The 14629-nt window shown below is 40.4% G+C and overlaps 2 protein-coding genes across 2 annotated transcripts in view; one reads left to right on the top strand and one right to left on the bottom strand.

Moving 5' to 3' along the window:
* Dnajc2 (DnaJ heat shock protein family (Hsp40) member C2) overlaps positions 1-4783 on the top strand; it is a 34062-nt gene extending 29279 nt beyond the window's left edge. Inside the window, exons 13-17 of the mRNA XM_036181013.1 lie at positions 882-1066; positions 1695-1795; positions 1910-2017; positions 4145-4299; positions 4655-4783. Of these exons, the coding sequence (XP_036036906.1) occupies positions 882-1066; positions 1695-1795; positions 1910-2017; positions 4145-4299; positions 4655-4729 (624 nt within the window). The 3' untranslated portion in view covers positions 4730-4783. The remainder of the gene's footprint in view (positions 1-881; positions 1067-1694; positions 1796-1909; positions 2018-4144; positions 4300-4654) is intronic.
* A 125-nt stretch (positions 4784-4908) lies between these two features.
* Positions 4909-14629, bottom strand: part of Pmpcb (peptidase, mitochondrial processing subunit beta) — a 64932-nt gene continuing 55211 nt past the window's right edge. The window contains exons 2-9 of the mRNA XM_036181880.1: positions 14436-14548; positions 11026-11138; positions 9323-9466; positions 8078-8238; positions 5585-5670; positions 5387-5475; positions 5168-5243; positions 4909-5085 (exon numbers count right to left, since the gene is read on the bottom strand). Coding sequence (XP_036037773.1) covers positions 5021-5085; positions 5168-5243; positions 5387-5475; positions 5585-5670; positions 8078-8238; positions 9323-9466; positions 11026-11138; positions 14436-14548 — 847 coding nt within the window. The 3' untranslated portion in view covers positions 4909-5020. The remainder of the gene's footprint in view (positions 5086-5167; positions 5244-5386; positions 5476-5584; positions 5671-8077; positions 8239-9322; positions 9467-11025; positions 11139-14435; positions 14549-14629) is intronic.

The raw sequence follows: 14629 nt of genomic DNA, 5'->3' as shown, positions 1-14629 counted from the left end.
TTGTCACAAAGGAAATCATAGAACAGTTATGCCAAAAGAAAAAGCTTATAGCACAAAGGATGGAGGGCACACAATAAATGCTAAAAAGCTGGTCTGCGTCTGAATGGTGAAGGAAGGCTCAGTGAAAGGTTTGAACCAGCTTTGGAAAAGGCTGACAAAGGACATGAACAATGAAAACAGTAGGAGAAAATTATGGAAAGGAAGACAGGAAAATAAAGTTGATTAGGAGAAACAGAGCAAAATTGAATTTTAAATGTTAACACCATCAGTTTCCATTTACATAAGATCTTTCAGTTAGCAGAAGGTTCAGTGTTGCACTAATTATCTGGCATTAGTGAACAGGATGCATAGACAGATAAAAAGCAACTGTAATTTTTCTGTAAGAAAGGCAGGAATCAGGAAAATGTTTCAGATTTAGAATTATAGGGACTTGATGACTGGTGCTGAGGGATTGAAGAGGGGGCATAAGTGACAGGTAACCACAAGGCAGCAGCCTCCTGGAGCATCAAGTCACATAAAGGTTTTGTTTGTGCATATTTAGGGGTAAAGTAGGAAGAACATTGTAAAGGATAGAGCTCCAAGTAAGACAGACCACTTCCCTGTATGAGACTTGAGGTGGCCTTGTATATGAGTAACACAGACCAGTCAGCTTGCCAGTGAGTCCTGTTTAAGCTGTGGTGGTTTTTCATTCCTTGACATATGCAGCTTGGAAGGTGGGGTGAGGAAGGCCAGGTGAAAAGCTGATGCTTGCCTTGGGGTTCCACCTATGGATGTAGGGTGGGAATGAGCTTGGCATTAAGTTGAGGACCACAATGCCTCAGTCAGAAAGGGTGAGGTCACAAAATGCTCTTGAAGACTCTGACCTACTTGTATTTATGTAGATAGAAGAAGTAAATGAGCAGATGAGGAAAGAGAAGGAGGAGGCTGATGCTCGGATGCGGCAAGCATCTAAGAATGCAGAGAAGTCGACTGGTGGAGGTGGGGGTGGCACTAAACACTGGTCAGAAGATGATCTGCAGTTACTAATTAAAGCTGTCAACCTCTTTCCTGCCGGAACAAACTCAAGGTACTTGCTTCGTGAAGATTTTCCGTGTACAGGGCTCTGGAGATAAGAGCGCAGTCCAGGAAGCAGCTTCATCAGAAGTGGGTAGAGATGAGCTGAGTGTAGAAAGATGCCCTTTCAGTCAGTTCTGTCTGCATAGCTAATGTGAGAACCAGGTGTGCTGCTCATTGTACCACTGTACGTACAGTATGGTGCATCACCGTTTCCCAGGGCTTTAACTGCTATCATGGCCTCTTCGTCATGGCTTATAGTAGGAGCTATAGTGTGTCTCTTGTAGTTTCCCCTTGGCGGTCTCTTTCTTTTTACCTCAATCCAGAGCTTATTTCAGTTCCAGCCTTAGAGCTCCGGACTGCCTCATTCCATAGGAGCAAACTGAGTCTTTTGTTCTAGAGTGAGCTCTCCTTTTCAAGAGTGTGCTAAACCTGCAGTGCAGGTGTGTTGTTTGTACTGGGCTTTACTTACAAACAAGATTACAGATGCTTGATTTGAACCTTTTAAGAAAATCCAAACAGCCTCCTTAAACTAATTTAGAGCTCCTTCTGTAGATTTTAAAACTATAGAACTAACCTCTACACTAAAAATGTAATAGTTCTTGTTTTTCCTTATTAAACTTTTATACTGGTTTCTCTAGATGGGAAGTTATTGCTAATTATATGAATATACATTCTTCTTCTGGCATCAAAAGAACTGCCAAAGATGTTATTGGCAAGGCTAAAAGCCTCCAAAAACTTGGTAAGTTGGTTTTGAGAAATCAGTTTTTTACCTTGGATACATTTTTTAAAGTAATAATCAAAGATTAGATTGATCTGTTAATGTAGTTTTTTGTTTTGTTTTTCCATTTCTCAGACCCTCATCAAAAAGATGACATTAACAAAAAGGCTTTTGATAAGTTTAAAAAAGAACATGGAGTGGCCCCTCAGGCGGACAGTGCAGCACCATCAGAACGATTTGAAGGTAAAGTGTGTTTCTCTAAGTAGAGATCGCTGATCATGATTCTAGGCTACCCCAAAGTTTGTAAGGTATCTGGGTCTAGAATGACTGGAAAGTGACATTTAACAGTCTGAGAGGAATAAAGCAACTGCTTCTAATGCAGTAACAGGTTTACTTAACTACCCATTGATTGGGAATAGCAGCTCATCAGGGGTTCCATTACAGAAAGGACTGATTGTTCAGTGGATACTGTTAACCAGTTACAGGAAATTATTGGGATATGAACAAGTAAATTTATAGAAATCAGAGCGTATTTCCTGTTTGAAAGATGTACGGCAGGGCTAGCAAGATAGCTCAGTCTGACGTCTAGACTACAGCCTGGCTTCATGCTGAAGGACCCACATGGAGAAAGGAGAGACCTGCCCACAGGTAGTTCTCTGACCTCTGTACGTATGTTGTGGCACACAATGTAAACACACAAATAAATAAATGTAGTTAATGTTTTTTTTGAAAATTTAAATTTGTGAGAAAATGTCTCTTTTAAAGAAAAACACACTGAATTATTGGAACACAAGTTATTGTGTGTCTATAACAATCTCAGATGGTTCAGAACAGTGAATGTCTCTGTATAGAAAGGGAATAAGGAATAAGCAAATACCATAAAATGTTCATGTATGGGAAATAGAGTATACAAAAATTCTTTCCTGAAAGTATTTCAAAATACAAAGTTTAAAACTGTTACATAGCTATTATCTTTTGGATGCTCTAGTTAATTAGGTTAACTCTGAACTATTACTTTCAACTATTTCAGCTATTACAAACCACACCACCACTCTGCCAGGCAGTAATTTTTCCTTAATTGTCAATGTTTGAAAGTTTTCTCTGTAAAAAATTGTTTCACTTAATGTATTTGTGCAGAACATAGTCTCAAATGGTCTTGCGTGAACTGTGTTCCTTGTCTGGCTTATTACCACAGATGAAAGTGATCTACTGGGGTGTCTTTTGCAGTGCTGGCGATCAGATGCAGGCATTCACTGCCTGTGCTGGGCAGGCACTGTGTCACTGACTGACAGCTGCAGCCCTGGCATAACTGTTTGAATTACAATCCGAACAGTGATTCTCATAGGAATCTTAGAACATTGCTTTATTTTTGTCTTGTGGAAACAACTGGAGAACAGAAAATAATGCACGTCTTTTCCCTGTCATCCCTCCATCCATGTGTCGTCTCTCCATCCATGTGTCCCTCCATCCATGTGTCGTCACTCCCTCTGTGTGTCCCTCCTGACCGTGTCCCAAGGAAATGATTCAAACCTATGTTATGTTGTGAAGTGAGAGAACGTTGAACTCTAAGTCCTTCCTGGAGCTTACCCAAGTGACTTAATCTATGCTGCCTCACATCAAGATGCAGGTTCTGTCTTGTTATTTCTTAGTTGAGAACTTAGGTGCGTCCTGTGTTTTTATTGTGATCAGCTGTTAGAGTAACCGTTCTAACACTCAGTTCTCCTGCAGAAGGGTGCTAATACCTAGCATCCTTCCCCTCCCATATATATCTGTTAGCTCTTTAGTCAAATCCAAAGGTTTATCTGAAAAACTAAATTAGTGGTTATTAGAGGTTATCAGCACTAGTTCCATTTAAGAGGTTAGCAGTTACGTGAGACCACAGAACCCTAACACTGACCCAACGTGAGCTTGCCTTTATGTCAGGAAAGCTTCAATAGTTGCTTAGTTTCCATGAGCAATAAAATGTTTTCCAGGTTCTGTTCATCAAAAAAGGGTTTACATTTGTGATGCAGCTCTTCCTGGTGCTATAAGGACAATCAAAAAAATATTATATATATAACCTTTAGAGATGTGTTCAAATTACACATCTTGTATCAGGACACTGAGAAGATGCTCCAGGATCATTTTCTACTATTTAGGTTGATTTTTGTTTTGTTTTGTTTTTTGTTTTTGTTTGTTTTGTTTTTCGAGACACAGGGTTTCTCTGTGTAGCTTTGCGCCTTTCTTGGAACTCACTTTGTAGACCAGGCTGGACTAGAACTCACAGAGATCCGCTTGGCTCTGCCTCCCGAGTGCTGGGATTAAAGGCGTGTGCCACTACCGCCTGGCTAGGTTGTGAATTTAAAAAAAATTTTTTTTTTCCTTAAACAGGTCCCTGCACAGATCTCACCCCTTGGACCACAGAAGAGCAGAAGCTATTAGAACAAGCTTTGAAAACGTACCCAGTCAATACTCCTGAGAGGTGGGAAAAGATAGCTGAAGCAGTTCCTGGCAGGACGAAGAAGGACTGCATGAGACGATACAAGGTTGTGGGCATTAACAGACTGTTGTCATTGAACTTTCAATTGGTTTAGCGTTCTGATTTGACTACTAATTGAGTGATAACAGTGCTGACTTTAGTGTCATAGTAGTTGGGGGGCCAAAATTATTAGAGAAATAAGACCAACCTTAGAAACTTTATCCCTAGCAGTTGGTGAACTCAGCAGCTACAGTGCTTCTGTCTGTTGGTCTGCGGGACAAGATCTCATTGTGTAGCCTAGGATGGCCTTGGCCTTACTCTCCTGAGCACTGTAATTATAGGAATGTGCCTCCACATCACTCAGGTACAGTACTGTGTTCAAGTGACAGAGTCCTGATTTCAACAACCGTATTTCCTCCTAGGAACTCGTCGAGATGGTAAAAGCAAAGAAAGCTGCTCAGGAGCAAGTGCTGAATGCAAGCAGAGCCAAGAAATGACCCAGGCAATGTTGACTGTGTGTGCACTTTTATAATAAAACTGAAAATACTGTACAGATGTTCACTTGGAATTATAGTCGTCATTTAAGTGTGCTGCTCCCAACAAAGTTCAACCATTACACTAAATAATCACCAGTGTTGTCGTCTTAGCCTCTAAAAGTATGGAACAGACTACTGCAGAATTTCCAAATACATTTTTATTTACTTCATTTGAAGACTAACAGCTTTTTAAAACTTCAAGATCTCTAGTTTTATAAATAGATATATGTGCAGAATATTTGATCACAAAAATTAGTCACGAGTCCAGCGCATGTTACTACAAATATGGTTAAAATCTGGTAACCGCTCAATAGGACCTGTGGATACAAAAGAAGACAGTAAGAGTAGAGTTCCAAGTCCTTAGCCAAGTGTGTACACAAGGAGAGAAGCCAGGCTTACCAAGGGCAGCAATAGCCGGGCTTTTGTCATAAATGTACTTGGTACATACTTCTCGAACCATCTCCGCATTCACAGCCTGAGACAGGGATGATACTATCATCAGGACTTTTTGTAATGAAGACAGATTCTACATATGTGACTTTTCTAAACTGAATCAAGAGTTAGGTAACCTCTGCCTTTGTAGCTGACCCTTTTACCCAAAACCTAAGGATTACTTACATCAATTCTTACTTCAAGCTCAGGGATGGGAATTCTCCTATTATAGCATAGCATCTGCCTACCAATGTCTTCACAAATTGGAGTTGAGCCTGTTTAGAGAAGGAAATCTAGGTACCCAGAAAGACATTGGCCATGAAGACAAAGTCAAAGCAGGGCCTGACCGCTGAGCACCTCCTAGCCTGTCTTCTAAAGGCTTACCATCAAGCTGCAGCAACATGTTTGTTTTCAGAAGATTTCTTGCTCGTGCTACTTCACTCTCAGTAACACTTGTACAGAGTCTCATCCTAAAACACATTTGGAAATGGCCGTGAGTACCTGGAAAATGTTATATCTAACTACATTGTGAGAACAGTCATCTTGAGGCCTCATAAATAATCCTCCTTGGTTTCTCAAGACAATCAGCTGAGTCTGATAGCCCAGTATTTAAGTTAAGAATCAAATACAGCGGGTTGGGGATTTAGCTCAGTGGTAGAGTGCTTGCCTAGCAAGCACAAGGCCCTGGGTTTGATTCTCAGCTCAAAAAAAAAAAAAAATCAAATACAGTTAACTAAAGTTAGAGATTTAAGGCCCTTAATAATGAAGGAAACATTTCTAGGAAGTGCTGCAGATTTTTCTGCCTTAGCTTACTGACTAACCTTTTTGGTCAGAGGTTGTCAACCTGTGGATCGCATACCAGATATTTACATTATGATTCATAACTAGCAAAATTAGTTATGAAGTAGCAATGAAAAAAGGTTATGACTGGAGTCCAACAACACGAACTGTAAATAAAGGCCGAGTGTTACGGAGGGTGAGAACCACTGCTCTAGGTGATGCTAAATTCACATTCACTTCCTAACCTGCCTTTCTTTCCGGGGGAAGTACTAGGGGTTCAAACCAGTGTTCCCGGCATGCTAAGCAAGTGGTCTACCACTGAGCTACGTTTCCACCCCTCATACTTTTTAGAGATGTTTTCTGAATTTCTAGTTGACTTATAAATATTTTTGAGTATAATCAGCTTCACATGTGGTTTCAAAGAAATATCTGTTCTTAAAAACATTATAACCACTACTTTAAAAGCTAAAGTTAACACGCTGGTAGCCAGTAGCTGTGTCAGAGGAACATGAAGTTCAGCTGTCAGCCCACCAGGAGAAAAGTTCTGATGGGTATGTCTCGCTTAAAGCTTGGGAGAATACAGCCTCCAGAATGTATTTTGCTTCTGTTGTGTTCCTGCATGCTTACTGCTACAATGTATATGGTGTGGGGAGTTATCTTAAGATTACATCTCAATTTACTATGCATTTATCTCTGGGCATTGTCAGAAAGATGATTTCTCCTTAAGCTGTACTGTCTGTTGACACAGTTTCGATGAATAGAAACACTACTAGGACATGTTTCATAACTAAGGCCTATTGTTCCATGAAGACTGTGAGACACTTAGGACCTGCTTTAGATCACAGCTCAGGCTGACATAGGAAAATAATTGAATTTCTCCTGCTGCCAAGATAGCTATACACTATTAGCTGATATAAAGCTTCAAAGAGCTTTAGATTAGCCCAGATGCCTTGCTAATGGTTTTTTTTTTTGGGGGGGGGGGGGGGCATTTCGAGACAGGGTTTCTCTGTAGCTTTGGAGCCTGTCCTGGAATTTGCCTTGTAGACCAGGCTGGCCTTGAACTCACAGAGATCCACCTGGCTTTGCCTCCCAAGTGCTGGGGTTAAAGGCGCGCGCCACCACTGCCCAGCTGCTAATGTTTTTTTTTAGATAAATATTCCCCACCCCCCCCCCCCCCCCCCCCTGAGCTGAGGACTGAACCCAGGGCCTTGTGCTTGCTAGGCAAGCGCTCTACCACTGAGCTAAATTTCACAAGGACACACAGCTGTACTGTCTGGCTAGATCATAAATACAAAGACAGCCCAATTATTACTAGCTGGCAAATGATTAAGTCCATTGCACCCATTCCTGACCTCAGTTTGAGAAAATAAATTCTGACTAGTCAAGGCTACAGAAAATAGTCTGACTCTGTAGCTCCTAATGGGGGGAAGGGGGCTACAGGTGTTTTAGGATAATTAGAAGTTATACATAGGATAGAAAATACACTCTTAAGTTTTAGGCATTTTGGTGATTAGTTTTGTGGATAGTGCCCACAAAACTATTATTATATTAATTACAAGATATACGGTACCTAGCTGTAAGATTCTGTGAGAGGATTTAAGTGGTGGAGAAGAAGGGAACAATGGAGCAACAAGAGAGAACAAGATGAGAGAATAAAGAAATGAAACCATCAAGAGAGTGAGATTTTTCCCTAACACCCTCTGATAAAAAAGTCTAAATTGGGGGCTGGAGAGATGGCTCAGAGGTTAAGAGCACCGGCTACTCTTCCAGAGGTCCTGAGTTCAACTCCCAGCAACCACATGGTGGCTCACAACCATCTGTAATGAGATCTGGTGCCCTCTTCTGGCCTGCGGGGATGTGTGCAGACAGAATACTGTATACATAATAAATAAATAAATCTATTTTTTTGGTGGGGGGGTTCGAGACAGTTTCTCTGTGTAGCTTTGCGCCTTTCCTAGATCTCGCTCTAGCTGGGATTACAGGCGTGTGCCACCACCGCCCGGCTAAATAAATAAATCTTAAAAAAATAAAAATAAAAAAAGGAAACTGGCCTAAAATAACAGATTCTGGTGAAACTATTTAAAATTGTTTTCTCACCATTCTTTTTGCACAACATGAAGCATGTCACCAACTGTGGCTTGTTCACACACCATATAGAGCCCCCATAATCCTGTGTCTGTGTAGGAAGTGTTGAAGGACTGGAAGCTGTGGCAGAGATTGCCATGACAAGTGAGCTGAGCCAGCTTGCTAGATAAATTCTGTAAAGGAAACAATCCAACTTGGTTTGTAAACTGGGCACATGGATCCAAGTCCCCACAAAGAAATTAGTTCTGTGGCTGTTAGTGAGTGCTAACCCTACTTGGTTAACAGTTTGGAGGTTGTTTTTTAGAGACAAGGTCTCACTACATAGCCCTGGCTGGCTTAGAACATACTATGTAGATCAGGTTAGCCTCAAGCTTAGAGACCCACCTGTGTTTTCCTCCTGAGTGCTAGGATTAAAGGCATGTACCACTGCTCTGCTCAAGGTGCCAGTTTCATCCAGCAACACCTCAACAATAACTTTGCAATTTCATGAAGTATTACACTTATCTGGCTCAATATAGACTATAAAAACAATGAGTTCTTGTAACTGGTTTAGAAGCTGCACTATTCTTAAGAAGACAGTGCTGTTCCTGGGCCATGTGAAGCTCTGATTATGCATACTGAAGTGATACTGTACTGAAATCTAAGATATTCACATGAAATATATTTTGGATCTTTGAACAAATCTACATACTGTATTTTGAAATTTAAATTTCTTTAGAAAGGTTGTAAAAAAGTACAAAGATGCCTGTCCCTGCTATCTCTTTAACAACTTTTTACCATGTCTGCTTTCTTTAGACATGTTGATCCTTGTTTTGTCAGTGACTGAACCTAGGGCTCAGGCATGTGAGGCAAAGCACACCACTGAACTATAAACCTTATAAACCCGCAACAATTTCAGGGTGTACTATTTCAGTGTGTACTAATGAAAGCAGAGTTGTCCAGAAAGTTAGGACATTAACACTGGCACAGATGTATTAACGACTATGGTTACCACGGCACCTAATACTACTACTATAACAGTAAAAATGGGTTATTCTCCCCTTATTTTGTCAACTGTCCCACTAACAAACAGTATGACAAGACTTTTTTTTCCTGGCTTAGGTGCAATCCAAGATGAGTTAATATTTAAGTCAAAGTCATGGTATTAGCAACTTATTTTTGCCATTTCAAAAATGGGCAGTCTTAGAAGGAATTTACATTTAGAAAAACATGACAATCTTCCATTTATCATGAAAAGTTACTTCAAAAGTCACTTACCATTCCTCCTCCGAAAGAGCGATCCCAGTTGCCAATTAATGTGTTTGCAACCATGAGACAGATTGTGTCTGGATGTGCCCAACCAACTGCTTCAACAGCTATTGCAAGGTGTGCCAAAGGCATCTTGTCATCCCTAACTCGAATCTAGGTAAGAATAAACAAAATAACTGTTGTGGAATATTACTTTAACTATGTAAAGATGTGTTACATTTGTTTGTGTTAGATTTCTTTAACAATGTAAAGGTGTGTTGCTTTGCTTGCTTAAGGCTCCTGATTGGTCTAATAAAAAGCTAAATGGGAGCAGAAGTAGGAAGGAATCTAGGCTCAAGAGAAGAGAAGAGAACAAGGGAGAGAGGGAGACACCTGGGGCTGGCCAGTCAGCCAGGCCTCCGCCAACCAGATATAGAGGAAGCAGGAAAGCAGGACATACAGAATGAGAGAAAGGTAAAAAGCCTGAAGGCAAAACATAGATGATGAAAAACAGGTTAAATTAGGTTATAAGAGCTAGAGGGACAAGCATAAGATAAGGCTGAGCATTCATAACTAATTATGTCTCTGTGTCTTTATTTGGGAGCTGGTTGGTAGCTCAGAGAAAGCCTGCTACAGATAACTAATTAAATAAAATTTAACTATTTAAGTTACAGAATAGTTTCTTTCACCAGAACATTTCATTTGAAATACCACCTGGTCAAAAGGAGTTGTCTTATTTCACAAATATTTTATATCTACTAATATGGTTTTTAATCCAATTTAAATCAGCACTAATGGTACAAATCTGTAACTGCCAACATCAGACCTCTTTCCACATACTACTATGAACATCATAATGTGGGAAAGTAGGCTTGATGCATAACACTGTAGCTAATGAGTAGATCCTCTGCAAGTTCTGGCTCTAATAGCAATCTCCATAACTATTTGTGGGGCAGAAATGAAGCCAAGAACACACCCAATGCAAAAGTCAAGATTCAATCCTTTTTATTACAAGGTTGCATTTATACCCCAGCACATGTAAATATGCACTGTGCAAAAGAAAAACACAAAATGAGCAAGTGTACACACTACTCTTAGACCCTGCCTCCTCAGGAAAGAAAAGCAAGTCACTAATATGGAACAGGAAGGTAATCAAATGAGCCCATCCTTTCCCCTTCCTGTGTTTCAGTTTACACTTTTTCATACTAGAAATACACACATTTAAAAAAAAGTTTACATTTTATTTGGTGTTGGGGGCGGGGGGCATGGGCAGTATGTTGAGGTCAGAAGATAATCCATGGGAATCTGTTCTCTCTTTCTACCATGTGAGTCCTAAGGATTGAACTTAGGATCAAACTTAGGTTACCAGCTTGGCAGCCAGCACCTTTGAGCTAACTCTCCAGCATGAAACAGACTTTATACACTCCTGTTTTTTTTTGTTTTTTTTTTAAAGATTTTTAATCTGTGTGTGTGTGTGTGTGTGTGTGTGTGTGTGTGTGTGTGTGTGTGTGTGTTTTGGAGACCACAGAGACCAAAAGAGGGTGTCAGCTTCCCTGGAACGGAAGTTACAGGTGGCTGTGAGCTGCACAATAAAGGTGGTAGGACCAACTATGGACCTCTGCAAGTGCAGCAAGCATGCTCCAACCGTTAGCCACATCTTCAGGCCGTTATCCTCACTTTAAATATAATATCAGACTTCCAGAGGCCAAATACTAAGTAAGAGCTTGTCCTACCTCACTTCCAGTGAATCTGCAGGGAGGCAGAGCTGGTATTTCTCCTTCGTGTGTGCACAAAGAGTCACCAAAATGAAACTTTGCTAGCTCAAGCAGTTCATCATGGCAAACACCTAAATTGAAGAAAAATATTTTCTTACCTATCTAACAGCAATACAATCAGCTCAAGATAGTCAACTGCCAGCAGGATGCTGTACAGTAGACTGACATAGAAGAATAAAAGAAGTACATTACACATGAAGAACCTGCATTCATTAACCATTTACAGTAACCACTTTCCTTAGCTTGTAAGATCTGGGCTGCAAAGCTTTCCCTGAGCAGCTGGTGTTCACTGACATACAAATGTACTCAGAGATAAAGGTAAGAAGACAGTTTGAAAACCCCATTTTCTTCTTCCTCTTTTCTGTTCGGCTAGAATTTTTTTATTGATCTCTGTTTACAACTACATATAAGTTTCCAGGAGTACAAATCTCTGGGCAAAGAACACCAAGCCAGTTCAAGAGAGTGAGAAATTGTAATTTTCATCACATTTTTAAAAACTCCAACTCTCAAAAACCCAATTTCCATAGAAAATCATGTTAAGTTATAAAAGTTAAGTGTGCACTCTAGTAAAACGTCCATTCCGTAAGTTTCCTTTAGTAGGCAGGAACAGAACTATGGCTCAGTCCTTATGAGTTGTATATAGATGTGCTTCATTCTCCGAGTTCTGCCATCAGAACTCTGGAACTGAAATCAGTTCTGAATTTTGAACACATTCCTATTTTCCCATGTGTTCATGGCTTGACATCCAAACCTCAGAGGAATCACTTACTATAAGGAATTCCTTATTATCCCAACATGGGACCCAAACATGGCCCGTCAGTAAAGTCCTAGAACACAAACATCAGCTTAAAATACATTGAGATTATGTATTTGAGACAAGCCTGGCTACGAAGCCCAGGCTGGTCTTGATCTTGTAATCCTCCTGCCTCAGTTTCTAGAATGCTGGAATTCTAAGTATGTGCCACATACTAGGCATATGCAAAGGCTTTAAAAATATTACCATTAAGATTTATTTAAATGGGGGCTGGAGAGATGGCTCAGAGAATAAGAACTGGCTGCTCTTATAGAGAACCCAGGTTCGGCTCTGAGTACCCACAGGATGGCTTACAAGTAACTCCAGATCCAGGCGATCCAATGCCTTCTTCTGACCTCTGCAGGAATTAAGTACATGCATATATGCAAGCAAAACACACACATAAAAACAATTTTTTTAATTATTTATTTTTATTTTATGTGCATTGGTGTTTTACCTGCATATATTTCTGTGTGAGGATGTCAGGGCCCTTGGAACTAGAGTTGTGGGTGCTGAGAATTGAATCTGAGTCTTCTGGAAGAGCAGTCAGTGCTCTCAACCACTGAGCCATCTCTCCAGCCTCCATAAAAACAAATTAACAAAGATTTCTAGCCGGGCAGTGGTGGCGCACGCCTGTAATCCCAGCACTCGGGAGGCAGAGGCGGGTGGATCTCTGTGAGTTCGAGGCCAGCCTGGTCTACAAAGTGAGTTCCAGTGCAGCCTCCAAAGCTACAGAGAAACCCTGTCTCAAAAAACAAAAAAATCAAACGAACAAACAAAAATCTGTAATGTAGCCCAGCAGCAATGTACATATCTTTAATTCTAGCACTTTGAAGGCAGAGGCCAGCCTGGTCTACAGAGTGAAACCCTATCTCAAAAAACCAAAACAATGGGCCGGGCGGTAGTAGCGTACGCCTATAATCCTAGCACTGGGGAGGCAGAGGCAGGTGGATCTCTGTGAGTTCGAGGCCAGTCTGGTCTACAAAGTGAGTTCCAGGGCAGCCTCCAAAGCTACAGAGAAACCCTGTCTCAAAAAACCAAAAACAAAAAAACAAAAAACCTGTGATGTAAACCATGACAGCAGGACAGTACAGTCTTTTGAACTGCCATGTAAGAAAGTCACCTTGGAAGTCAATCCAGAGGGTAAGAACACAAAATCATGGCGGGACAACGATGCCAGAGAACAGAGAAACCATGAAACACAGTCCTCACACCTGACCATCTCGTCCATCCTTTTTTTTGCCTTTACAACTAGTAACTGTCTTGGTTAAACAAGCCAGATAGATGTGCAGCTCCTACTCTAACAGCTCAATCTAAAAGGCAAGGGACGTATAATTTTTTTTTTTGAGGAAGTAGAGATGAAAACATGTATTTGGTATATTACAGCTGTTCTTCCTGATGATTAAGGACTAAATAGGAGCTGAGACAAGAAATCAGAAAAGATCAAGAGAGGCTTAAACTGGCCTATTGCATTTAAAACACTAACACTTATTTATAAGCTACAACATTTATAAATCATCAGGCATGGTGAATTCAGCTGTACCAGCACAAAGAAGACTGAGGCAGGAGGATGGCTTCAAGTGCAAGGCCAACCTGGACAACACAGCAAGTCTGTTTCAAAACAACAAAAAATGTATAACTTAATAAGACAAAATGCTAACAAACTAGGACACACCATTAACTTTAGGATCTTCCAACTTCAGCAATGTCCAAATGAACCTATGGACCAAATAAAATTTGTATCTCTATGCTGTTAATAAAGCCCCAACTAACCAGGGCAGATCTCAGTATCTAAGCCCTGTCCATGCCAGCCATTTTAGAAACAATGTGCACACAATGCCTGAGGGCAGGTAGCCAGCCTCACCTTTATCTTCAGGACCCACATATATATAACTCAAAGTCGATTAGATCAACTTATTTTAATTTGTAATAATTCCTACAAAGAGAAAAGTTAAATTCACACAAACACACAAAATTAATGTCTTCAATGTACTCTAATATTGAAAGAGAAAAAGGGTAAATCAATTAAAATGATTGCAGCCCCAAATTCAGGCTGCCAGGAAATCTAGCAGAATCTCAAGTGAATTGTCTTAAATTTACAGACTTCACATGTCCCTAAGAAAATCTGATGCCACCCACATGTTTTGATTCACATTACACATTCTCATGCTCCTTACGTACTTCCCCTTTGCAGGACTAGTTGGTTTACTGAGTGAATGACTAAGCACATAAATAGATACATCCTTTCCAGGTCTGACCAAGGATGAAGCTATTTCTCAACTAAGAAAATCTCAAGACTCTCTAATTATACAACACTGTCTTCCAAGTTAACTGTCTCCCATTTCATTCATTAGCCTTTGTCTTCTAAGAAAATTCCACTGTGTAGGTACACTCAGGCACTGAATGGATCATTAAGTTTTCTGTAAATAAAATCTACTAAAAAGAAAACAGAGGGAGTCTGGTCCAACGCTCCTCATTTTCCTAATATGCACACTTAAACACTTTCAGGATGTGTGTCTCCCACGAGGATCCATCCCACAACCATGTCTAATGCAGTCAGAAGAACTTGACTAACCTCCAGCAGCAGCCAGCACGATTCTTGGTCCTTTATAATGTGTGGTTATATAATCCACTAAGTCCTTACGATTTATAGATCTGGAAACAAAGTAATGAGATTTCCTTGTTTCACTGTTACAGACAGGGTCACATTCTGCAGCCTATGCTGACCTAGAATTCAATCTTCCTGTCTCACAGGCATTTCTCTCTTTC

This window comes from Onychomys torridus, chromosome 3, assembly GCF_903995425.1.
Source record: "Onychomys torridus chromosome 3, mOncTor1.1, whole genome shotgun sequence".
Lineage (NCBI taxonomy): Eukaryota > Metazoa > Chordata > Mammalia > Rodentia > Cricetidae > Onychomys > Onychomys torridus.
Note: the sequence above shows the minus strand (reverse complement) of the source record. Positions and strands in the feature narration are given on the sequence as shown.